Source organism: Zonotrichia leucophrys, unplaced genomic scaffold, assembly GCF_028769735.1.
Source record: "Zonotrichia leucophrys gambelii isolate GWCS_2022_RI unplaced genomic scaffold, RI_Zleu_2.0 Scaffold_363_52118, whole genome shotgun sequence".
NCBI classification, from domain to species: Eukaryota; Metazoa; Chordata; class Aves; order Passeriformes; family Passerellidae; genus Zonotrichia; species Zonotrichia leucophrys.
The window spans coordinates 19,417-45,106 of record NW_026992568.1 but is presented as its reverse complement, the minus strand read 5'-3'; the positions used below and the strand labels follow the sequence as shown (position 1 = coordinate 45,106).

The 25,690-nt window shown below is 62.4% G+C and overlaps 1 protein-coding gene across 1 annotated transcript; it reads left to right on the top strand.

Moving 5' to 3' along the window:
• IQSEC2 (IQ motif and Sec7 domain ArfGEF 2) lies at window positions 1–24,145 on the top strand. Its single transcript, XM_064701159.1, has 14 exons — window positions 1–80; window positions 3,124–3,400; window positions 6,349–6,819; window positions 7,331–8,178; window positions 10,001–10,162; window positions 11,297–11,419; window positions 13,163–13,329; window positions 14,315–14,454; window positions 16,769–16,894; window positions 16,973–17,072; window positions 17,930–18,091; window positions 20,293–20,454; window positions 21,029–21,078; window positions 22,618–24,145. Exons 1-14 carry the CDS (start codon window positions 16–18, stop codon window positions 23,641–23,643), a joined length of 3,879 nt encoding a protein of 1,292 aa, XP_064557229.1. The 5' UTR covers window positions 1–15; the 3' UTR covers window positions 23,644–24,145.
• The last annotated feature ends 1,545 nt before the right edge of the window (window positions 24,146–25,690 follow it).

Below are 25,690 nucleotides of genomic sequence, written 5' to 3'. Positions count from 1 at the left end.
CGCCCCCTCCCCAAAATGTGGTGCCTGCAGTGCACGGCCGAGCGGCGGCGGGGGCCGCTCCGGCAGCGGCTGCTGCACGGGTGAGTCGGGGGACCCCCGGGATTCCCCCGAGACCCCCCCGGTACCTCCGAGACCCCCCCGGGACCCCCCAACCCTTCCCTCCCCCCCACCTGCCCGGGACCCCCCCCAGAATTTTGGGGATCCCCCCTCCCCCCCCACGCTTTTCTCCGCCCCCTTCCCTCCCCCCCCCAATTCCGGCGCTGGGTTCCCGCGGGGCTGGGGGGGAGGGGAGGCGTCTGTCCGTCTGTCTGTGTGTCCGTGTGTCCCCCCCCCGCCGTGGCTGTGCGTGCACGTACGTCCCTGTCCGTGTGTCCCCATGTCCGTGTGTCCGTGCGTCCCCCGTGGCCGTGCGTGCACGTACGTCCCTGTCATGTCCCTGTCGTGTGTCCGTGTGTCCTCACATCTGTGTGCCCTCACATCTGTGTGTCCATGTGTCTGTTTGTCCCCACATCTGTGTGTCCATGTGTCCCTATGTCTGTGTGTCCCCATGTCCCCGTGTCCATGTGCCGCCCTGTCCGTGTGTCCATGAGTCCTAATGTCCATAAGGCCGATGTCCCCATGTCTGTGTGTCCCCGTGTCTCCATATCTGCGTATCCATATGTCCATTTGTTCCCATGTCCGTGTGTCCTCGTATCGGTGTGTCCCCATGTCCGTCTGTCCCCATGTCCATGTGTCCCCATGTCCGTCTGTCCCTGCTTCCCAATGTCCATTTCTCCATGTGTCCCCATGTCCCCGTGTCCCTGTGCCCCCTGAGTGTCCATGTGTCCCAATGTCTACATCGCCAATGTCCCCATGTCCTTGTGCCTCCATGTCCATGTGTCCGTTTGTCCCCATGTCCATATGGCCAATGTCCTCATGTCCATGTGTCCCAATGTCCATAGGGCCCATGTCCCCATGTCCCTGTGTCCCCATGTCCGTGTGTCCCTGTGTCCCCATGTCCATCTGTCCTCATGTCTGTGTATCCCCATGTCTGTGTGTCCCAATGTCCATATGGCCAATGTCCCCATGTCTGTCTGTCCCAATGTCCATTTGTCCATGTGTCCGTGTGTCCCAATGTCCATATGGCCAATGTCCCCATGTCCGTCTGTCCGTGTGTCCCCATGTCCATATGGCCAATGTCCCCGTGTCTGTGTTCCCCATGTCCATGTGTCCGTCTGTCCGTTTCTCCCCATGTCTGTCTGTCCCCCTGTTCATGTGTCCCCATGTCCATAGGGCCCATGGCCATGTGGCCATGTGTCCATGTGTCTGTCTGTCGCTGTGTCCCAATGTCCATTATGTCCCTGTGTCCGTGTGTCTCCATGTCCATAAAGCCAATGTCCCCATGTCCAGATGGCCCCATGTCCATCTGTCCATGTGTCCCAGTGTCCTTGTGTCCCCATGTCCACAGGCTGATGTCCTCATGTCCCTGTGTCTCCATGTCTGTGTGTCTGTTTGTCCCCATGTCCGTGTGTTCCCATGTCCATAAAGCCAATGTCCCCATGTCCGTCTGTCCCGTGTCTGGTGTCCCCATGTCCATTTGTCTGTGTCCCTGTGTCCCCATGTCTGTCTGTCCCCATGTCTGTGTGTCCATGTGTCCCAATGTCCATGTGTCTGTGTCCCTGTGTCCCCATGTCTGTCTGTCCCCATGTCCATATGGCCAATGTCCTCATGTCTGTGTGTCCCCATGTCCGTGTGTCCCTGTGGTGCAATGTCCATTTGTCCATATGTCCGTGTGTCCCAATGTCCATAGGGCCAATGTCCCCCTGTCCTCGTGTCCCCATGTCCGTGTGTCCCCGTGTCTGTGTGTCCCCGTGTCCATAGGGCCGATGTCCCCATGTCCGTCTGTCCGTGTGTCCCCATGTCCTCATGTTCTCATGTCCGTGTGTCCCAATGTCCCTGTGTCCCCATGTCCATTTGTCCATATGCCCCCATGTTCATGTATCCGTGTGTCCCTGTGTCCCCATGGCCAATGTCCTCATGTCCTTGTACCCCCGTGTCCGTGTGTCCCCATGTCTGTGTGTCCATGTATCCCCATCTACCTGTGTCCCAATGTCCATCTGTCCCACATCCATGTCCCCATGTCAGTGTCCGTGTGTCCCACACCTGTCTGTCCCCAGTTCCCTGTGTCCCCACATTGGCCGTGTCCATCTGTCCCTGTGTCCCCAAGTTGTGTCCATGTGTCCCCATGTCTGTGTGTCCCATATCCCTATGTCCCACATCCACATCTGTCTGTCTGTCCCCTTGTCCCTGTGTCCCATGTCCATGTGTCTCATGTCCATGTGTCTGTCTGTCTGTCCCCATGTCTCCATATCCATGTGTCTCTGTCCCCATGTCCCTGTGTCCACATGTCTGTCTGTCCCCATGTCCTGTGTCTCTGTGTCCCATGTCCCTGTGTCTGTCTGTCTGTCCCCTTGTCCCTGTGTCCCATGTCCATGTGTCTCTGTCCCCATGTCCCCTTGCCCACATGTCTGTCTGTCCCCATGTCCTGTGTCTCTGTGTCCCATGTCCCTGTGTCTGTCTGTCTGTCCCCATGTCCCCATGTCCCACATCCATGTGTCTGTCTGTCCCCATGTCCCTGTGTCTGTCTGTCCCCATGTCCCTGTGTCCCATGTCCATGTGTCTGTCTGTCCCCATGTCCCTGTGTCTGTCTGTCCCCATGTCCCCATGTCTCTGTCTCATGTCCATGTGTCTGTCTCCATGTCCCCTTGCCCACATTCTGTCTCCATGTCCATGTGTCTCTCTGCCTGTCCCTGTGTCTGTCTGTCTCCATGTCTCCGTGTCGCATGTCCATGTGTCTGTCTGTCCCCTGCCACATGTCTGTCTGTCTGTCTGTCCCCGTGTCCCTGTGGTGTCCCCCTGGTCCCCACCTTGCTGCCTCCAGACCCTTTGAGGGATCTCAGGGGGGACCTGGGAGGTCCCAGGGGAATTTTGGGGGTTCCAGGGAGGTCTGGGGGGTCCCGGGTGCATTTGTGGTGATTTTGGGGTGGTTTTGGGGTTGTTTTGGGCTGGTTTGGGGTGTTTTTGGGGTGATTTTGGGGTGTTTTTGGGGTGTCCCCACCCGTGTCTGACACGCTGTCCCCGCAGCGTGGACGGCGAGGCCCCGGGCAGCGAGGGGGGGGGCGCGGTGCCCGAGAGCCCCGGGCGCCCCCCCCCGTACCGGGCCCTGCCCCAGCCCGCGCCCCAAGGCCCGGGGGGCTCCGGGGGCGGCCCCGGGGGCGGTGCCGGGGGCGTGGCCTGGCCCCGGCTGCCCCCCCAGCCCGCCAGCGTGGCCCTGCGCAAGCAGGAGGAGGAGGAGGAGAGCAAGAGGCCGAAGGCTCTGAGCGACAGCTACGAGCTCTCCACCGACCTGCAGGACAAGAAGGTACCTGGGGACACCTGGGACACCTGGGGACACACCTGGGGACACACCTGGGACACACCTGGGGACACACCTGGGGACACACCTGGGACACGCCTGGGGAACTGGAGACCCTCTGGGGACACTTTGGAGACACTTTGGGGACGCCTGGGACACCTTGGGAACACCTGGGGACACCCCTGGGACACCCTTGGGACATCTCTGGGGATACCTATGGGGGCACCCCTGGGGACACCTGGGGACACACCTGGGGACACCCCTGGGGACACCTGGGGACACACCTGGGGACATCCCTGGGATACCCTGGGGACACCCCTGGGATACCCTGGGGACACCTGGGGACACCCCTGGGGACACTTTGGGGACACCCTTGGGACACCTGGGGACACCCTTGGGACACCTGGGGACACCTGGGCACCCCTCTGGGGACACCTGGGGGTACTTGATCACACACCTGGGACACCTCTGGGGACACCCTTGGGGATACTTGGGAACATCTGGGGACACCCTGGAGACACACCTGGGGACACACCCGAGGTGGATCCTGGTTGTGTGACGGTCACAGCCCACGTGTGGTGGTCACCAACCACATGTGACTGTCCCCAGCCTGTGTGGTGGCCAGCAGACCCATGTCACGGTCCCTGTCCCATGCAATGGGTCCCACATGTCCCCATGTCCCCATCCCTACATCCCCATGTCCCATCCCCACACGTGTCCCCATGTCCCCATCCTCATCCATGTCCGCACATCCCCACGTCCCCTGCCATGTCCCCATTGCTGTCCCCACGTCCCCAAATCCCCACCCATGTCCCCATGTCCCAATTGCTGTCCCCATGTCCCCATCATCATCCATCTCCCCACACATGTCACTGTGTCCCCATCCCCATCCATGTCCACACATCCCCATGTGCCCCGCCATGTCCCCATTGCTGTCCCCATATCCCCACCATGTCCCCATGGCTGTCCCCATCCATGTCCCCACACGTGTCCCATGCACACATCCTCATCCATGTCCCCACATCCCCACGTCCCTCGCCATGTCCTCATCCTCATCCATGTCCGCATGTCCCCACGTGCCCCGCCATGTCCCGATGTCCCCACGTCCCTGCCATGTCCCTTGCCATGTCCCTATGTCCCCATCTTTATCCATCTTCCGCACGCCCCCACATCCCCACTCATGTCCCCGTGTCCCCATTGCTGTCCCCACGTATGTCCCCATGCGCACATCCTCATCCACACCCCCACGTCCCTCGCCATGTCCCTGTCCTCATCCGTGTCCCCACGTCCCCACATCCCCACCCATGTCCCCTTGTCCCCATTGCTGTCCCCACCCGTCTCCCCACATCCCCACTCATGTCTGCACATCCCCACGTGCCCCGCCACGTCCCCATGTTGCCACCCGTGTCCCCATGTCCCCGCCATGTCCCATGTCCCCATGGCTGTCCCCACCCATGTCCCCATGTCCCCATCCTCATCCATGTCCCCATGACCCCATGGCTGTCCTCACCCATGTCCCCATGTCTCCACTGCTGTCCCCAACCGTGTCCCCATGTCTCCACATCCCCACCATGTACCCATGCCCCACATCCCTACTTATGTCCCCACGTTCCCATGGCTGTTCCCACCCATGTCCCATGTCCCCATCCTCATTGATGTCCCCATGACCCCACGTCCCTTGCTGTGTCCCCATTGCTGTCCCCATGTCCCCACATCCCATCCATGTCCCCATCCCCATCCCTATGTCCCCATGTCACCATGTCTCCATGTCTCCCCATCCATGTCCCATGTCCCCATCCTCATCCATGTCCCATGTCTGTCCCCACCATGTCCCTATGTCTGCACGTCCCCCGCCATGTCCTCGTGTCCCCATGCCCCATCATTGTCCCCATGTCCACACATCCCACCATGTCCCCATGCCCCATTTCCCGCGTCCCCACACTCACCACCATGTCCCCACATCCCCACCCATGTCCCCATGTCCCCATGGATGTCCCACATCCCACCACGTGCCCATGTCCCCATGTCTCCACCCATGTCCCCATCCTCATCCATGTCTGCACACCACATGTGCCCGCCATGTCTCCATGCTGTACCCATGTCCCACATCCCCACCCATGTCCCTATGACCCCTTGGCTGTCCTCACCCATGTCCCCATGTCTCCATTGCTGTCCCAACCGTGTCCCCATGTCTCCACATCCCCACCATGTACCCATGCCCCCACATCCCTACTTATGTCCCCACGTTCCATGGCTGTTCCCACCCATGTCCCATGTCCCATCTCATTGATGCCCCATGACCCCACGTCCCTCGCCGTGTCCCCATTGCTGTCCCATGTCCCACATCCCATCCATGTCCCCATCCCATCCTATGTCCCATGTCCCCATGTCCCCATGTCTCCATGTCTCCCATCCGTGTCCCATCCTCATCCATGTCCCCATGTCTGTCCCCACCCACGTCCTATGTCTGCACATCCCCACCATGTCCTCGTGTCCCCATGTCCCCATCATTGTCCCCATGTCCACACATCCACCCATGTCCCCATGCCCCATTTCCCCACGTCCCCACACTCACCACCATGTCCCCACATCCCCACCACATCCCCATGTCCCCATGGCTGTCCCCACATCCCACCACGTGCCCATGTCCCCTGTCTCCACCCATGTCCCCATCCTCATCCACATCCCCATGTCCCCATGTCCCCATGTCTCCACCTATGTCCCCATCCTCATCCACATCCCCATGTCCCACGTCCCATGTCCCATGGCTGTCCCCACGTCCCCACATCCCCACCACGTCCCCATGTCCCCATATCTCCACCCATGTCCCCATCCTCATCCACATCCCCATGTCCCATGTCCCCATGGCTGTCCCCACGTCCCCACATCCCCACCACGTCCCCATGTCCCCATGGCTGTCCCCACACCCCCACCACGTGCCCATGTCCCCCCAGGTGGAGATGCTGGAGCGCAAGTACGGCGGCTATTTCCGCTCGCGGCGGGCGGCGCGCACCATCCAGGCGGCGTTCCGGCGCTACCGCATGGCGCAGAAGTTCGAGCGGCTGCGCAGCGAGGGCGGCCGGGCGCGGCGCCTGGCGCTGCCGGGGCTGCGCCTGCAGTTCTCCTTCGAGGAGTACGACCGCGGCCCCCCGGCCCCCGCCCCGGGGCCGCCCCCGCCGCCCCCGCCCTACTTCCAGGGCAAGCCGGCCTCGCTGGACGAGGGCGTCCTGGGGGGCCCGCGCCGCGCCCCCCGATACGGGGGGTCCTGCCGGGCCGGCCTGGACGGGGGCGGGGGTCCCGGAGATGGGGTCCAGGTTGGGGGGGGCTCCGGGGTGGGGGGCGCGGGAAGCCCCCCCCGGCAGCTCTCGGCTTCGGCCGATTTCGGGCCAGGAGGCGCCGACCTGGAGGAGGCGTTTGCGCAGCAGGTGGGGGTCTGGGGGGGTTATGGGGGTTTTGGGGGTTATGGGGGTTTTGGGGGTCAGGGAGGTCATGGGGGTTAAGGGGCTGGGGGAGTCCTGGCATCAGGGAGTTATGGGGGTTATGGGGGTCCTGGAGGTTATGGGGGTTATGGGGGTCCTGGGGGTTTAGGGGTTATGGGGGTCGTGGCAGTTATGGGAGTTATGGGGTCAGGGGCTCATGGGGTCCTGGGGTTATAGGGTCAGGGAGGTCAGAGAGGGTCCGGGGCTTATGGGGTCAAAGGGTCATGGGATGGGGGTTAAAGGGTCATAGGGGGTGACAGGGTCAGGAGGGTCACAGAGGTCACAAGACCATGGACATTACAGCGGCCATGGGAGGTCACAGGTGACAAAGGGAACTGTGGGGTCATGGGGGGGTCACAGGGATTTGGGGGTCTTGGGGAGGTCATGGGGGTCACAGGGGCCAATATGGGGGGTCCGGAGCCCCTGGGGGTCTCACGGGGTGCTCCTGTCCCCACAGGTGAAGTCCTTGGCCGCCTCCATCGATGAGGCGCTGGGGGGGGGTCGCGGTGTCCCCCCCGGCGCCCCGGACCCCCCCGCGGGCGACAGCGCGGCCACCTCGGCCAGTGACGTCACGCTGTACATGGACGAGGGGCTCCCCGGCTCCCCCCGCTCCCCGGAGCGGCCCCCCAGCCCCGAGCCCCCCCCGGACACGGCGGGACCCCCGCCCCCGCCCGCGCCGCCGCCCCCGCCGCCGCCCCCCGCCAACGCCCCCGGCCCCGCCGAGCGCTGGGGGGGCCCCCCCGAGGAGCCCCCCCGGAGGGGCCCCCCGTGCCTGGAGTGCCGGGGGCGGGGGGCCGGGGGCGGGCACCCCCCGCTGCTGACGGTGGAGCCCCCCAGCGACAGCTCGGCCGACCTGAGCGACCGCTCCGACCGCGGCTCCATCAACCGCGGCGGCCCCTACGAGCCCGAGGGCACGGGCGGCGGGGGCGGCACCCTGCCCCGCTCCGGGCCCCCTCCCCACCGCTGCTTCCACCCCGAGGGGCCGCCCCCGCCGCCGCCCGGGCCCCCGCCCCCGCCCGCGGCCGAGGAGGGCTCCGAGGGCGACAACGAGAGCCTGGGCAGCAGCTCCAACTCCAACGAGACCCTCAACTGCTCCTCGGGCTCCTCGTCCCGCGACAGCCTGCGCCGGCCGCCCCCGCCGCCCCCGCCGCCGCCCACGGCGCCGCCGCAGCCCCCCGGTGCCGCCGGCGCCCCCGGCAAGGCCACGTACCAGCGGGAGCCGCGGCAGAGCTGGGACTCGCCCGCGCTCAACAACGACGTGGTGCAGCGGCGCCAGTACCGCATCGGCCTCAACCTCTTCAACAAGTGAGGGGCTGCGGGTCCTGGGGGTCCTGGGGGGGCTGTGCTGGACGTGGGGTGGGGTCCGGGGGTCCGGCAGTGGGGCCGTGCGGTGCTGCCATGGTCAGCAGGGGAAGGGTGGGGTGGGATTGTTGGTGATGCCATGGTGAGGGCAGGGGGGTGTTCTAGGTGAGCCTATAGCAAGGGCAGGGGGATGTTCTAGGTGACCCAGTAGAACCCCACAATGACGTTCTAGGTGACCCTACGGTGATGTTCTAGGTGAGCCTGTAGTGAGGGCAGGGTGATGTTTGAGGTGACCCTGGAGAACCCCACAATAATGTTCTAGGTGACCCTATGGTGAGGTTCTAGGTGAGCCTGTAGTGGGCGGGGTGAATTTGAGTGGCCCATGGACAAAGGGATGTCTGGGTGACCTGTAAACACAATGGACTAGGGCGGGATGTTCTAGGTGAGCCTCTAGCAGGATGGGGAGTTAATGTATAGGGACACAGTAGACCCCACAATGGCACTCTAGGTACCCACGGTGATGGTTCTAGGTGAGCCTATAGCAAGGACAGGGGAATGTTTGAGATGACCCAGTAGAACTCCACAATGGCATTCTAGGTGACCCTATGGTGATGTTCTAGCTGACCCTATAGTGAGGGCAGGGGGATGTTCCAGGTGACCCTGTAGAACCCCACAGTGACATTCCAGGTGACCCCACGGTGAAGTTAGTAATCTGGGTGTAGTACTATAAGCAAGGACGGGGACTGACCTGGAGAAGGGCGAGGTGGCCTGGGTGGCCCTAGGGAAGGACAGGGTGGCCATGGTGGCCCTGTAGCAAGGACAAGGTGATGTTTGAGGTGGCCCTGTAGAACCCCACAGTGATGTTCTAGTTCTAGGTGACCACATGGTGATGTTCTAGGTACATCTACAGTGCTGTTCTAGAAAATTCTACAGTGAAGTTCTAGGTAGCCCTATGGTGACGTTCCACGTCACCCAATGCTCAAGACATGGCAGCGTCCCAGGTGACCCTTTAGGGGTGCAGATGTCACCTGAGGTGACCCCGTAGGTGACCAGGTGACCATAGAGGTGGGGGCAGGTGACGTTCTAGGTCACTCTACAGCCAGAGTGACCACCATGGCTCACCACTATGGCTGACTACCGTGACTGACCACTATGGCTGACCACTATGGCTGACCACACGGCTGACCACCATGGCTGACCCCCATGGCTGATGACCACGCCTAACCACCATGGCTGACCCCCATGGCTGACCACATGGCTGACTACCATGACTGACCACCACGCCTGACCACCATGGCTGAAGACCATGGCTGACCACCATGACTGACCACCATGGCTGACCCCCATGGCTGATGACCACACCTAACCACCATGGCGGACCACCATGGCTGACCACTATGGCTGACTACCGTGACTGACCACACAGCTGACCACCATGGGTGAATACCATGGCTGACAACCATGACTGACCACCATGGCTGAGCGCCATGACTGACCACCATGGCTGACCACCTGACTGACCACCATGGCTGACCACCTGACTGACCACACAGCCGACCACCATGACTGACCACCATGGCTGACCACACAGCTGACCACCATGACTGACCACCATGGCTGACCACCATGACTGACCACCATGGGTGACCACCATGGGTGAATACCATGGCTGAGCGCCATGACTGACCACCATGGCTGACCACCGTGACTGACCACTATGGCTGACCACTATGGCTGACCACACGGCTGACCACCATGGCTGACCACCATGACTGACCACCATGGCTGACCACCATGACTGACCACCATGGCCATGCCCCCACAGGAAGCCGGAGAAGGGGATCCAGTACCTGATCGAGAGGGGGTTCCTGTCGGACACGCCCGTGGGCGTGGCTCACTTCATCCTGGAGCGGAAGGGCCTGAGCCGGCAGATGATCGGCGAGTTCCTGGGCAACCGCCAGAAACAGTTCAACCGCGACGTGCTCGAGTATGGGGGGACACAGTGGGGATGGGGGGACACCTTGGGGACAGAGGGGACACCTTGGGGACAGGGGGGACACCTTGGAGATGGGGGGGACACCTTGGAGATGGGGGGGACGCGCCAGGGATGGAGGGGACACGGTGGGGCTTGGGGGACATGGTGGGGTTGGAGGAGACACCTTGGGGACAGAGGGGACACGCCAGGGACAGGGGGGCACACGGTGGGGACAGAGGGGAAATGTGAGCCATGGGGGGGACATGGCAGGGACGAGGGGGACACGATGGGGACAGGGGGACACGGTGGGGACAGGGGGACATGCTGGGGGTGGAGGGGACACGGTGGGGACAGGGGACACCTTGGGGCTGGGGGGGACACACTGGGGATGGGGAGACACAGCAGAGGCTGGGGGGGACATGCTGGGGACAGGAGGGGGACACACTGGGGATGGGGGGTGACACGGTGGGGATGGTGGGGACACACTGGGGACAGGGGGGGACATGCCAGGGACAGGAGGGGACACGCTGGGGACAGAGGGGACACACCAGGGCTGATGGAGACACACTGGGGATAGAGGGAACACGGTGGGGATGGGGGAGACACGGGGGGGACACAGCGGAGACAGAGGGACACACCGGGGCCGGAGGGGACACAGTGGGGACAGGGGGGACACGGCAGGGATGGGGGGACACGTTGGGGATGGGGGGGGACATGCTGGGGATGGGGGGACACACCGGGATTTGGGGTGACACAGTGGGGACAAGGGGGACATGCCGGCGCTGGGGGGAAACGGTGGGGACAGAGGGGACACACTGGGGATGGGGGGCGACATGGTGGGGATGGGGGGACATCCTGGGGACAGAGGGGATTTGCTGGGGACAGAGGGGACACCTTGGGGATGGGGGGGACACAATGGGGACAGGGGGGACATGCCAGGGCTGCGGCAGACACGCTGGGGACAGGAGGAATATGCTGAAGACAGGGTGGGCACGTCGGGGATGGGGGAACATGCCAGGGATGGGGGGGACACACCAGGGACAGAGGGGACACGCTGGGGACAGGGGGGGACACACCAGGGACAGAGGGGACACGCTGGGGACAGGGGCAGCCCCCAGACCCATCCCCGCCGCGGGGTCCCGGCAGCTGCGTGGTGGACGAGATGGATTTCTCCGGGATGGAGCTGGACGAGGCCCTGCGGAAGTTCCAGTCCCACATCCGGGTGCAGGGCGAGGCGCAGAAGGTCGAGCGCTTGATCGAGGCCTTCAGGTGAGGGGTGGGTCCCTGTCCCTGTGTCCCCATGATGTCCCCATGATGTCCCCATGATGTCCCCATGGTGTCAACATGATGTCAACATGATGTCACCATGTCCCCGTGTCCTCATGTCCCCACGTCCCCGTGTCCCCATGTCACCATGATGCCCCCGTGTCCCCACGTCCCTGTGTCCCCATGTCACCATGATGTCCCCCCGTCCCTGTGTCCCTATGTCCTCATGTCCCATGTCCCCATGATATCCCCATGTCCCTGTGTCACCATGTCCCCATGTCCTCATGATGTCCCCATGTCCCCATCATGTCCCCATGTCCCCATGTCCCCATGATGTCATCATGATGGCCCCATGACGTCCTCGTGTCCCCATGTCCCCGTGTCCTTGTGTCCCCATGTCCCCATGTCCCCATGATGTCCCCGTGTCCCCATGTCCCTGTGATGTCCCCATGTCCCTGTGATGTCCCCATGTCCCTGTGTCCCCATGTCCCCATGTCCCCGTGTCCCCATTGCATTGCCCCTGCCACCAGCAGCACACAGTGGTCACCATGGGGTGACGTTCTGGGTCATTCTATGGATGGAGGGGTGACACAAGGGGGTGGTGGCACCTGAGGGACCAACGGATGTTCTAGATCATTCTGTGGATTGAGGGGGGACACAAGGGGGTGGTGGCACCTGTGGGACATAGGGCTCTTCTAAGTGACCCTACAGACTGGCAGGACACTGGGTGGTGGCCCTTGGACCACACGGTGACATTCTAGGTGACCCTCTGGATTGAGGGGGGACACAAGGGGGTGGTGGCTCCTGTGACACCATGGGCCATTCTAAGTGACCCTACAGACTGGCAGGACATTGGGTGATGGCCCCTGGACCACAGGGTGATGTTCTAGGTGACCCTGTGGATCAAGGAGGGGCCATGGGGGTGGTGGCCCACGTTCTAGATGACCCTGTGGATTGAGGTGGGACACAAGGGGTGGTGGCACCAGGGTCTGTTCTTGTTGACCCTGTGGATCAAGGAGGAATAATAGGGGTGGTGGCCCATGTTCTAGGTGACCCTACAGACTGGCAGGACATTGGGTAATGGCCCCTGGACCACAGGGTGACATTTTAGGTGACCCTATGGGCTGAGGGGGGACACAAAGGGGTGGTGGCACCAGGGGCTGTTCTAGGTGACCCTATGGACTGAGAGGGGACACAAGGGGGTGGTGGCACCAGGGTCTGTTCTTGTTGACCCTGTGGATCAAGGAGGAATAATAGGGGTGGTGGCCCATGTTCTAGGTGACCCTGTGGGCTGAGAGGGGCACAAGGGGGTGGTGGCCCACATTCTAGGTGACCCTGTGGATCAAGGAGGGGCCATGGGGGTGGTGGCACCTGTTCTAGGTGATACTATGGATCAAGGAGGGGCCATGGGGGTGGTGACCCACGTTCTAGATGACCCTGTGGATTGAGGTGGGACACAACAGGTGGTGGCACCTGTTCTAGGTGACCCTGTGGATCAAGGAGGGGCCATGGGGGTGGTGGCCCACGTTCTAGATGACCCTGTGGATTGAGGTGGGACACAACAGGTGGTGGCTCCTGTTCTAGGTGGCCCTGTGGATCAAGGAGGGGCCATGGGGGGGTGGTGGCCCACGTTCTAGGTGACCCTGCAGCCATGGGGGCGCCGCCCCACGCTCAGGGGCGGCCGTGGGGTGCAGAGGCCGTGGGGCACCGTGACCCCATGGGCCGTGGGGGTTGTCCGCCCCGCAGCCAGCGCTACTGCGTGTGTAACGCGGCCCTGCTGCGCCAGTTCCGCAACCCGGACACCATCTTCATCCTGGCCTTCGCCATCATCCTCCTCAACACCGACATGTACAGCCCCAGCGTCAAGGCCGAGCGCAAGATGAAGCTCGAGGACTTCATCAAGAACCTGCGAGGTGAGGCCCCCGCGGTGTTCTCCTGCCAGGGACATGGGTTCTAGAGCAGGGATGGGTGTGGTGGGTTCTAGAGCAGGGATGGGTGTGGTGGGTCCTAGAGCAGGGCTGGGTGTTGGAGGTTCTGGAGCTGTCCCAGGAGTTGTAGGTTCTGGAACAGGGTCAGGTGTTATGGGTTTGAGGGTGGACCGGGGTGTTGTGGGTTCTAGATTGGAAATGGAAATTTGGGGAGAAATGGGGGGAAAATAATCAGAATTTGGGGGGGAAAAAAGGGAATTTTGGGGTGGGGAGGGGGCACAGCTCGGCCTCCTTGCACTTGGCCTTCCTCTGCTCCTGGAATTAAGGAAAAACATGGGAATTTGGGGAAAATGGGACAAAAAATGGAAAATTCAGGGTCCCTTTTGGGGTCAGGTTTGGTTTTTAGGCTCAGTTTTGGGTTTTAGGCTCAGAGTGGGCCTGGGTTCTGGGGGGGGGTCCAGGATGACACTGGTGCAAGAGTGGCGCAACACCCTCAACCTGAGTCTGGAGGGTTCTAGAATGGGGGCAGATGTCGCAGGTTCTGGAGTGGTTCAGGTGTTACAGGTTCTGGAGTAGCTCATGGTGACAAGGGTTCCAGAGCACATCTGGGTGTTGGGGCTTCTAAAAGGGGTCTGGGTGTCTCAGGTCCTGGAGTCAAACTGGGTGTTGTGGGTTCTAAAGCAGACCCAGAGGTCATCGAGTTCTAGAGACACCCATTAATAGTGAGCTCTGGATCTGGAGTTGTGGGTTCTAGAGCAGTTCCAGCTGTTGTGGGTTTATGGGGTTGAGGGTGTTGTGGGTTCCGGAATGGTTCTAGATTGGGTCCAGATGTCATTGGGCTCTCACCCATCCGTTGTGAGTTTTGGAGCTGGGTGTGAAGTTGTGGGTTCTAGAGCTGTTACAGGTTCTTGGGGGTTGGAGGTGTTCTGGGTTCTGGAGCGGTTCCAGAGCAGGTCCGGGTGTCACGCAGGGGTGGACAATGGCGAGGACATCCCCCGGGACATGCTGGTGGGCATCTACCAGCGCATCCAGAGCCGCGAGCTGCGCACCAACGACGACCACGTGTCCCAGGTGCAGGCTGTGGAGCGCATGATCGTCGGCAAGAAACCGGTGGGTGTGCCCGGGGGGCGGGGCCAGGTGACCCACGGGGGCGGGGCCAGGTGACCCACGGGGGCGGGGCCAGGTGACCCCATGGGACAGGTTCTAGGCCACCCAAAGGAGACGTTCCAGGTGACCCTGTGGTGGGGAGGATGTTCTAGGCCACCCATGGGAGGTGTTCCAACGTTCCAGGAGATCCTGAGGGAAGGATGGGGCAGGTGGCCCCATGGGACAGGTTCTAGGCCACCCAAAGGAGATGTTCCAGGTGACCCTGTGGTGGGGAGGATGTTCTAGGCCACCCATGGGAGGTGTTCCAACGTTCCAGGAGATCCTGAGGGAAGGATGGGGCAGGTGGCCCCATGGGGCAGGTTCTAGTGGCCCAAGGGACACATTCCAGGTGACCAATGGGGGATGATCCAGGTGACCAATGGGGGATATCGTATGGGACCCAACTGGGACGTTTGGGGTCACTCTCGAAGTGACCCATGCGGGACATTTGAGGTCAATTTTTAAGTGACCCACATGGGACATTTGGTGTGACTTCTGGGGGACACTCAAAGTGACCCAGGTGGGACATTTGGGGTGACTTTTGAAGTGACCTATATGACATTTAGAGTGACCCTTGAAGGACCCACGTGGGACATTTGGGGTCACTTTTGAAGTGACCAATGTGGGACATTCAGGGTGACCCTTGAAGTGACCCATGTGGGACATTTGGGGTGACCTGGGGAGAACACTCAGAGTGACCCATGTGGGACATTCGGGGTCACTCTTGCAGTGACCCACACGGGACATTTGGGGTCATTTCTGGGGGACACTCAGAGTGACCCACATGGGACATTTGTAGTGACCTTGAAGTGACCCATGTGGGACATTCAGGGTGACCTTTGAAGTGACCCACGTGGGACATTTGGGGTGATCTGTAGGGGACACTCAAAATGACCCATATGGGACACTTGAGGTGACCCTTGAAGTGACTCAAGTGGGACATTTGGGGTGACCCACATGGGACATTTGGGGTGACCTGTGGGGGACACTCAAAGTGACCCATGTGGGACATTTGGGGTGACCTGTGGGGGATGCTCAAAGTGACCACATGGCACATTTGGGGGTCACCTTAAGTGACCCACGGGGACATTTGGGGTCACCCTTCAAGTGACCCACATGGGACATTTGGGTGACATTTGAAGTGACCCATATGGGACATTTGAGGTCACTTTTTAAGTGACCCATAGGGGACATTTGGTGTGACCTCTGGGGGACACTCAAAGTGACCCACGTGTAACATTCAGGGTGACCCATGTGGGACATTTGGGGTGACCCTGAAAGTCAAGACGTCACAAGGGACATTGAGGGTGACTTTTGAAATGACCTATATGACATTTAGAGTGACCCTTGAAGGACCCACGTGGGACATTTGGGGTCACTTTTGAAGTGACCAATGTGGGACATTCGGGGTGACCCTTGAAGTGACCCATGTGGGACATTTGGGGTGACCTGTGAGGGACACTCAAAGTGACCCATGTGGGACATTTGGGGTGACCTGTGGGGGATGCTCAAAGTGACCACATGGCACATTTGGGTGTCACCTTAAGTGACTCACGGGGACATTTGGGTGACATTTGAAGTGACCCATATGGGACATTTGGGTGACATTTGAAGTGATCCATAGGGGACATTTGGTGTGACCTCTGGGGGACACTCAAAGTGACCCACGTGTAACATTCAGGGTGACCCATGTGGGACATTTGGGGTCACCCTTAAAGTCAAGACGTCACAAGGGACATTGAGGGTGACTTTTGAAGTGACCTATATGACATTTAGAGTGACCCTTGAAGGACCCATGCGGGACATTTGGGGTCACTTTTGAAGTGACCAATGTGGGACATTCAGGGTGACCCTTGAAGTGACCCATGTGGGACATTTGGGGTCACCTGTGGGGGATGCTCAAAGTGACCACATGGCACATTTGGGGGTCACCTTAAGTGACCCACGGGGACATTTGGGGTCACCCTTCAAGTGACCCACATGGGACATTTGGGTGACATTTGAAGTGATCCATAGGGGACATTTGGTGTGACCTCTGGGGGACACTCAAAGTGACCCACGTGTAACATTCAGGGTGACCCATGTGGGACATTTGGGGTGACCCTGAAAGTCAAGACGTCACAAGGGACATTGAGGGTGACCCAATGATGCCACGCTCCGTGTGACCCCAGTGAAGACCCCAGGCCACCATCCCCACCCCAGGGCAGCTCCGGGGTGTCCGTGGGGCCGTGTCCCCCTGTCCCAGCTGTGACCCCCCCCTCCCCATGGCTGTCCCCAGGTGCTGTCCCTGCCCCACCGCCGCCTCGTCTGCTGCTGCCAACTCTACGAGGTGCCCGACCCCAACCGGCCCCAGCGCCTGGGGCTGCACCAGCGCGAGGTTTTCCTCTTCAACGACCTCCTGGTGGTGAGCGGGGCGGTCCCGGGGGGTCTCGGGGTGGGGGTCACAGGGGAGGGGTCCCTGGTGACCCCCTGGCCTCGGCAGGTGACGAAGATCTTCCAGAAGAAGAAGATCCTGGTGACCTACAGCTTCCGGCAGAGCTTCCCGCTGGTGGAGATGCACATGCAGCTCTTCCAGAACGCCTGTGAGACCCAGGGCGTTCTGTGGGACCCTACAGAACCCCAAAAACCCTACAACACCCCAAAAAACCCTATGGGACCCTACAGAACCCCAAAGAATGCTACAGGACCTCACAGCACCCCAAAGAACCCTACAGCACCCCATGGGACCCTATAGGACCCCATGGAACCCTACAGCACCCCAAAGAACACCACATGATCCCCTGGGACCCTACAGCATCCCAAAAAACCCTACAGCACCCCAAAGAACCCTACAGCACCCCATGGGACCCTACAGGACCCCAAAGAGCCCCACAGCACCCCATGGGACTCTATAGCACCCTATGGGACCCCACAGCACCCCATGGGACCCTGTAGGACCCCAACAGGACCCTCTGGGACATCCTGCTGTGTCCCCCCCTCCCTGTCCCCCCCAGATTCCGAGTTTGGGATCAAGCTGGGGTTGGTGACCCCATGGGGGTGTCCCTGATCCAATATCCCCCCCCCCAGATTACCAGTTTGGGATCAAGCTGGAGTTGGTGACCCTGTGGGGGTGTCCCTGACCCTTTTGGGGTGTCCCTGTCCCCGTGGGGGTGTCTCTGACATTTTGGGGGTGTCCCTGACCCCATTATCCCCCAGATTACCAGTTTGGGATCAAGCTGGGTGTCCCTTTGGGGGTGTCCCTGTCCCTGTGGGGGTGTCCCTGTCCGTTTGGGGGTGTCCCTGTCCCTTTGGGGGTGTCCCTGTCCCCATGGGGGTGTCCCTGACCCCCGTGCCCCCCAGATTACCAGTTTGGGATCAAGCTGGGTTTGGTGACACTGTGGGGGTGTCTGTGACATTCTGGGGGTGTCCCTGACCCCTGTGCCCCCCCATGTCCCCCCAGATTACCAGTTTGGGATCAAGCTGCTGTCGGCGGCGCCGGGCGGCGAGCGCAAGGTGCTGATCGTGTTCAACGCCCCGAGCCCCCAGGACCGGCTGCGCTTCGCCAGCGACCTCCGAGAGTCCGTGGCCGAGGTGCAGGAGATGGAGAAGTACCGGGTGGAGGGTGAGCGCTGCTGGGGGCACCAAAATGGGCACTGGGAGAGCTGAGAGGGGCACTGGGATTGTGCTGGGAGCAATGGGAGGAGCACTGGGAGCACTGGGAACATCAAAATGGGCACTGGGAGCACTGGGAGAGCTGGGAGGGACACTGGGAGCACTGGGAGGGAGACTGGGAACAATGTGAGCATCAAAATGGGCATTGGGAGGGAGGGGGACACTGGGAGGGCACTGGGAGCACTGGGAGGGGGACTGGGAGTGCTGGGAGGGACACTGGGAACATCAAAATGGGCACTGGGAACACTTGGAGGAGCACTGGGATTGCTGGGAGCAACAAAATGGGCACTGGGAGAGCTGAGAGGGGCACTGGGATTGTGCTGGGAGCAATGGGAGGAGCACTGGGAGCCCTGGGAGGGGGACTGGGAGTGCTGGGAGGGCACTGGGAACATCCAAATGGGCACTGGGAGTGCTGGGAGGGACACTGGGAACATCAAAATGGGCACTGGGAGTGCTGGGAGGAGCACTGGGATTGCTGGGAGCAACAAAATGGGCACTGGGAGCACTGGGAGGGGCACTGGGAGCACTGGGAGCACCAAAATGGGCACTGGGAGGGACACTGGGAGCATTGGGAGGGGCACTGGAGGTCACTGGTGTGACTAAGGGGGTCACTGGTGTGACTGGGTGGTTGGTCACTGGTGGTCACTGGGGGTTACTGGTCTGACTGGGGGGGTCACTGGTGTTACTGGTGTCCCCCCAGCGGAGCTGGAGAAGCAGAAGGGCGTGGCGGGGTCACGGGGCATTGGGGGCACTGGGGGGTCCCTGGTGTAACTGGGTGGTTACTGGGTGGTTACTGGGCGGTTACTGGGGGTCACTGGTGTTACTGGTGTCCCCCCAGTGGAGCTGGAGAAGCAGAAGGGCGTGGCGGGGCCGCGGGGCATTGGGGGCACTCGGGGGTCCCTGGTGTAACTGGGTGGTTACTGGGTGGTTACTGGGCGGTTACTGGGTGGGTTACTGGTGTAACTGGGTGTTACTGGTGGGTCACTGGTGGTTACTGGTGTCCCCCAGCGGAGCTGGAGAAGTGGAAGGGCATGGCAGGGGCGTGGGGTGCGGGGCATTGGGGGCACTGGGGGGTCACTGGTTGGTTACTGGTGTAACTGGGTGTTACTGGTGGGTCACTGGTGTTACTGGTGTTACTGGGTGGTTACTGGGTGGTCACTGGTGGTTACTGGGTGGTCACTGGTGTAACTGGTGTGTCCCCCAGCGGAGCTGGGGAAGCAGAAGGGCATGGCAGGGCGTGGGGTGCGGGGCATTGGGGCACTGGGGGGTCACTGGTTGGTTGCTGGTGTTACTGGTGTAACTGGGTGTTACTGGGTGGTTACTGGGTGGTCACTGGTGTAACTGGTGTGTCCCCCAGCGGAGCTGGAGAAGCAGAAGGGCGTGGCGGGGCCGTGGGGCGTTGGGCATTGGGAGCACTGGGTGGTCACTGGTTGGTTGCTGGTGTTACTGGTGTAACTGGGTGTTACTGGGTGGTTACTGGTTGGTTACTGGTGTAACTGGGTGTAACTGGTGGGTCACTGAGTGGTCACTGGTGGTTACTGGTGTAACTGGGTGTTACTGGGTGGTCACTGGTGGTTACTGGTGTAACTGGGTGTTACTGGGTGGTTACTGGGTGGTTACTGGTGGGTTACTGGTGTAACTGGGTGTTACTGGGTGGTCACTGGTTGGTTACTGGTGTAACTGGGTGTTACTGGGTGGTTACTGGGGGGTCACTGGTGGTTACTGGTGTCCCCCAGCGGAGCTGGAGAAGCAGAAGGGCGTGGCGGGGTCACGGGGCATTGGGGCACTGGTTGGTTACTGGTGTAACTGGGTGTTACTGGGTGGTCACTGGTGGTTACTGGTGTTACTGGGTGTTACTGGGTGGTTACTGGGTGGTCACTGGTTGGTTGCTGGTGTTACTGGTGTAACTGGGTGTTACTGGGTGGTCACTGGTGGGTCACTGGTGTAACTGGGTGTAACTGGGTGGTTACTGGGTGGTCACTGGTGTAACTGGTGTGCCCCCCAGCGGAGCTGGAGAAGCAGAAGGGCGTGGCGGGGCCGCGGGGCGTTGGGCATTGGGAGCACTGGGTGGTCACTGGTTGGTTACTGGTGTAACTGGGTGTTACTGGGTGGTTTCTGGGGGGTCACTGGTGTAACTGGTGTGCCCCCCAGCGGAGCTGGAGAAGCAGAAGGGCGTGGCGGGGCCGCGGGGCGCGGGGCCCCCCCGCGAGGCGCTGAACGGGCTCAGCCGCAGCTCCCTGGAGGAGGCGTTCGGGGCCGAGGGGCTGAAGCGGAGCGCGCTGAGCAGCTCCCTGCGGGACCTGTCCGACAGCGGTGAGAGCGGGAGCGCTGGGAGCACTGGGAGCACTGGGAGGGACTGGGAGGGACTGGGAGGGACTGGGAGGGACTGGGAGCACTGGGAGATACTGGGAGAGGGACTGGGAGTGGCTGGGGGGGACTGGGAGGGGGATTGGAGGGCACTGGGAGAGGGGTTGGGAGGGACTGGGAGGGACTGGGAGGGGCTGGGGGCACTGGGTGTGGGATTGGTAGGAACTGGGAGGGGCTGGGGGGGACTGGGAGGGGGATTGGGGGGCACAGGGAGAGGGGTTGGGAGGGACTGGGAGGGGCTGGGGGCACTGGGTGTGGGATTGGTAGGAACTGGGGGGGACTGGGAGGGGGGATTTAGAGGGATTGGGAGCCACTGGGAGGAGGATTGAGAGGGACTGGGAGGGTCTGGGAGGCTCTGGGGGCACTGGGGGGGACTGGGAGGGGGATTGGGAGGGACTGGGAGGAGCTGGGAGGGAGTTTGGGGTCTCCACGGGGGGGGTTTGGGGTCCCTTGGGGGATTTGGGGTGCCCTGGGGGGGTCCCCTGGGGGTCTCCCCTCACTGTTCCCTCCCCCCCCCCAGGCAAGCGGGGCCGGCGGAACAGCGTGGGGTCCCTGGACAGCACCATCGAGGTGAGGGGACAGTGCCACACCCTGAGTGTCACACCCTGAGTGCCACACCCTGAGTGCCACACCCCTGAATGTCACACCCCCTGAGTGTCACCCCCTGAGTGTCACACCCCTGAGTGCCACACCCCTGAATGTCACACCCCCTGAGTGTCACAGCCCTAATGTCGCACCCTGAGTGCCACCCCAAAAATGTCACATCCTCTGTCACATTCCCTGCGTGCCACTCTGTCACACACCTGAGCGCCACCCCAAATGTCACACCCCTGCCACACCCCTGAATGTCACCCCTTGAGTGCCACCCCTGAATGTCACACCCTGAGTTGTCACACCCTGAGTGCCACCCCTGAATGTCACAGCCCCTGAGTGTCACACCCTGTCACACCCCCTGAGTGCCACCCCTGTCACACCCTGTCACACCCCTGAGTGCCACACCTGAATGTCACACCCCCTGAGTGCCACCCAGTGTCACCCCAAATGTCACATCCCTGAGTGTCACACCCGTAGTGCCACCCCAAATGTTGCAGCCCTGTCACACCCCTGAGTGCCACCCCCTGACTGTGACACCCCTGAATGTCACATCCCCGAGTGCCACACCCTGAGTGCCACACTCTGAATGTCACACCGAGTGACACCCCTGAGTGTCACCCCAAATGTCACACCTCTGTCACACCCTTAGTGACACCCGAGTGCCACACCCCTGCCAGACCCCTGTCACCCTCTGAGTGTCACCCCCTGACTGTGACACCTCATCACACCCCTGAATGTCACACCCTGAGTGTCACACCCCTGTCACACCCCGAGTGTCACCCCCTGAATGTCACACCCTGAACGTCACACTCCTGTTACAGCCTGAGTGCCACCCTTAATGTCACACTCCTGTCACACCCTTGAGTGCCCCCCCCTGAATGTCACAGCCTTAATGCCACACCCTGAGTGCCACACCCCTGAATGTCACACCCCCTGAGTGCCACACCCCGTCACACCCGAGTGTCACAGCCCTAATGTCACACCTTGAGTGCCACACCCCTGTCACACCCAAGAGTGTCACACCTCCTGAGTGCCACCCCAAATGTCACACCCCGAATGTCACCCCCTGAGTGCCACCCCTAAAGCCACACCCCAATGCCACACCCAAACCCCGCCCACTTTAGCCCCGCCCCCAGGCTCTCAAACCACCCTTAATCTGGAAAAGAGGCAGGGCCTGGATGGATGGGGCGGGGCTTGTGCATGCTCTGGGAGTGGGGCCAACCAGTGATGGCTGCTGTCATCCACCAATGGGAGCCCACTTGTGCCTCGGGGGTGGAGCTAGAGGTTGGGAGGCATGGCTTGCACGTGGAATGGGCGGGGCCTGAGTGGATGGGGTGGGGCCAACAACTGATGGCTGCTCTCATCCACCAATGCGAGCTCGCTTTTGCCTTGGGGGCGGGGCTAGCTTTGGGAGGCATGGCTTGCACACAGAATGGGCGGGGCTGACTAAACCAATGGGAGGCGCCAAATCCCGCGAGGGGCGTGGCTTTGCTTTCTGACCCCGCCCCCTTTCAGGGCTCCATCATCAGCAGCCCCCGGCCGCAGGCGCGGGGGGGCCCGGGCGGGCCGGGGGGCGCTCCCGAGGGGGGGGGCGGCTACAAGCCCCCGGCCCGCCCGGTCTCCAACTCCTCGTCCTTCCTGGGCTCGCTCTTCGGCAGCCGCCGCGGGAAAGGCCCCGCCGGGCCGCCCCCCGGCGCGGGGGGTCCCGCTTCGGCCTCGGCCTCCTCCTCCTCGGCGTCCTCGTCGCACCACCACCACCACCCGCCGCCCGCCGCGCCCCCCGAGGGCCCCTCCAAGCTGCAGGCGCTGCACGCCCAGTACTGCCACGGGCCCGGGGGGGGCTCCGCGGGCGCGGGGGGCGGCCCGGGCCCTCCGCCGCCCCCCCCGTACCCGCAGCAGCCGCCGCCGCCCAGCCGCCCCGCGCCCCCCCCGCCGCTGCCGGCCATCGCCGCCGGGGCCCCCCCGCGCTTCCACGGCGGGCCCACCCCTCCGCTCTCGGCGCCCCCGCAGCAGCACGGCCCCCCCGGCGGCGGCTTCCCCCCCCCGCACCCCCACTACACGCTGCACCGGCCCGGCAAGAGGGGGGCGGCTCCTCCCGGCGCCCCCCGGCAGCCGCTGTCGCCGCTGCCCCTGTACAGCCCCGCGCCCGCGCACCACGGGCTGTCCCACGCGTACCCCCCCGGGCCCCCCCCGCACCACCACCCGCCGCCGCCCCCCGCCCCCGCCAAGCACTTCGTGTTCGGGGGGGGCGGCGGCGTGGGGGGGGGCCCGGCCGGGGGGGCTTTGCGGGGAGGGGGCGGCGGCGGGGGAGGGGCGGCGCCCCCCGTTGCCCATCACCACCATCACCACCATCACCACCACCCCCACGCGCCCCCCCACTCGCCCATCCCCCCCCACCCTTCCTACCCCCCCCTGCCCCCCCCATCGCCCCACACCCCCCTGAGCCCCCACTCGCCCGCCGGCCCCACCTCGCCCCTGGCCCAGGCCGGCCAGGGCCCCCCCAAACCCAAGGGGGGGAACCGCATCAGCACGGTGGTCTGAGCCCCCTCCCCACGCCCCCATCCCGGACGGCGCCGGCCTGCTGGACGCGGTGGTTATTTTTGTAACCCCCCCCCCATCCTCCATGTCCCCCCAAAAAACAAAACCTGCACGTGGCTCGTGTTTGGCTGCTCCCGCCACCCCCCACCCACCGGGAGCGAGGAAATGGGGGGGGTCTCTGCCCAACCCCCCCCCAAAACCATCCCGGGGGTCCGGCGGTGATGCTGCCCCCCCCCTCCTTCACCCCAAATCCCCCCGTCCCCCCGTTCCCAGCTCAGGCTGAATGTCACATGGCACTTTAACCTCCCCTCCCCCCTCCTCCCCTCGCCCCCCCCCGGCCGCCTGGGGTCCCCCCGGGGGTTTTGGGGTTTTTGGGGGGGGGTCCCAGGCTGCCGGGCCCCCCCGGGGAGCCCCCCAGGCACCCGCATGCGCCCGCGCCGGGCCCTGTATATAAGAGACGAGACTGTATATTTGATGCTTCATAAACGGACCGGCCGGCCCCGCCCGCCAGCGCTTCTTTGGGGAGGGGGCGACCTATAGGGGCTATAGGGGATGGGGGGGGACACGGCTATAGGGGCTATAGGGGATGGGGGGGGACACACCTATAGGGGCTATAGGGGATGGGGGTGGATACGGCTATAGGGGATGGGGGGGGGACACACCTATAGGGGCTATAGGGGATGGGGGGGACACACCTATAGGGGCTATAGGGGATGGGGGGGGACACACCTATAGGGGCTATAGGGGATGGGGGGGACACACCTATAGGGGCTATAGGGGATGGGGAGGGGGCGACCTATAGGGGCTATAGGGGATGGGGGGGACACACCTATAGGGGCTATAGGGGATGGGGGGGACACGGCTATAGGGGCTATAGGGGATGGGGGTACACGCCTATAGGGGCTATAGGGGATGGGGGACACGGCTATAGGGGCTATAGGGGATGGGGGGGACACGCCTATAGGGGCTATAGGGGATGGGGGGAAGCTGTCAAAAAGGACGGCAAAGGGACACACCTATAGGGGCTATAGGGTATTGGGGGGGTACACACCTATAGGGGATTGGGGGGACACGCCTATAGGGGCTGTAGGGGATAGGGGCGACACAGCTATAGGGGATGGGAGTGGAGGTGGGCAGGGAGATTGAAAGGGTCTGGGAGGTATAGGGGATGTAATAGGGCACATGGGGCTGTGGGGGTTCCGGGGGCTATAGGGGTCCTGGGAGTTATAGAGGCTATGGGGGATATAGGGGTATGAGGGCTATTGGGATCATGAGGCTGTGGGCGTTCTGGGGGCTATTGGGGTCCTGGGGGTTATAGAGGCTATGGGGGCTATAGGGGCTAAGGGGGCTATAGGGATCATGGGGCTATGGGGGTTCTGGGGGGCTACAGGGGTTCTGGGGGTTATAGAGGGTGTGGGGGCTATAGGGGCTAAGGGGGCTATAGGGATCATGGGGCTGTGGGCATTCTGGGGGGCTACAGGGATTCTGGGGGTTATAGAGGCTATGAGGGCTATAGGGGCTATGAGGACTATAGGGACCGTGGAGGCTATGGGGGTTATTGGGGTCTTGGGAGCTATAGGGGCTGTGCGACTATAGAGATTCTGAAGGTTATAGGGGCCATGGGGGCTATAGGGACTGTGGGAACTATAGGGGTCCTGGGGGCTATAGGGGTCCTGGAAGCTATAGAGGCTATGGGGGCTATAGGGGCTATGATGGCTATAGGGACCATGGAGGCTATAGAGGTCCTGGGGGTTATAGAGGCTGTAGGGTAGATGGGGGCTATGGGGATGGAACATGGGGGCTATTGGGGTCCTGGGGTTATAGAGGCTGTGGGGGCTATAGGGGCTAAGGGGGCTATAGGGATCATGGGGCTATGGGGGTTCTGGGGGCTATAGGGGCCATGGGGGCTATAGGGACTGTGGGAACTATAGGGGTCCTGGGGGCTATAGGGGTCCTGGAAGCTATAGAGGCTATGGGGGCTATGGGGACTATGGGGGTTATAGGGGTCCTGGGAGCTATAGGGGTCTTGGGAGTTAGAGAGGCTGTGTGG

Coding starts and splice junctions, on each gene's coding strand:
- IQSEC2 (XM_064701159.1), top strand. CDS start 16: ATGTGGTGCCTGCAGTGCACGGCCGAGCGGCGGCGGGGGCCGCTCCGG. Junction 18,092..20,292: donor GGAGAAGTACCGGGTGGAGG/GTGAGCGCTGCT, acceptor TGTGCCCCCCAG/CGGAGCTGGAGAAGCAGAAG. Junction 20,455..21,028: donor GCGGGACCTGTCCGACAGCG/GTGAGAGCGGGA, acceptor CCCCCCCCCCAG/GCAAGCGGGGCCGGCGGAAC.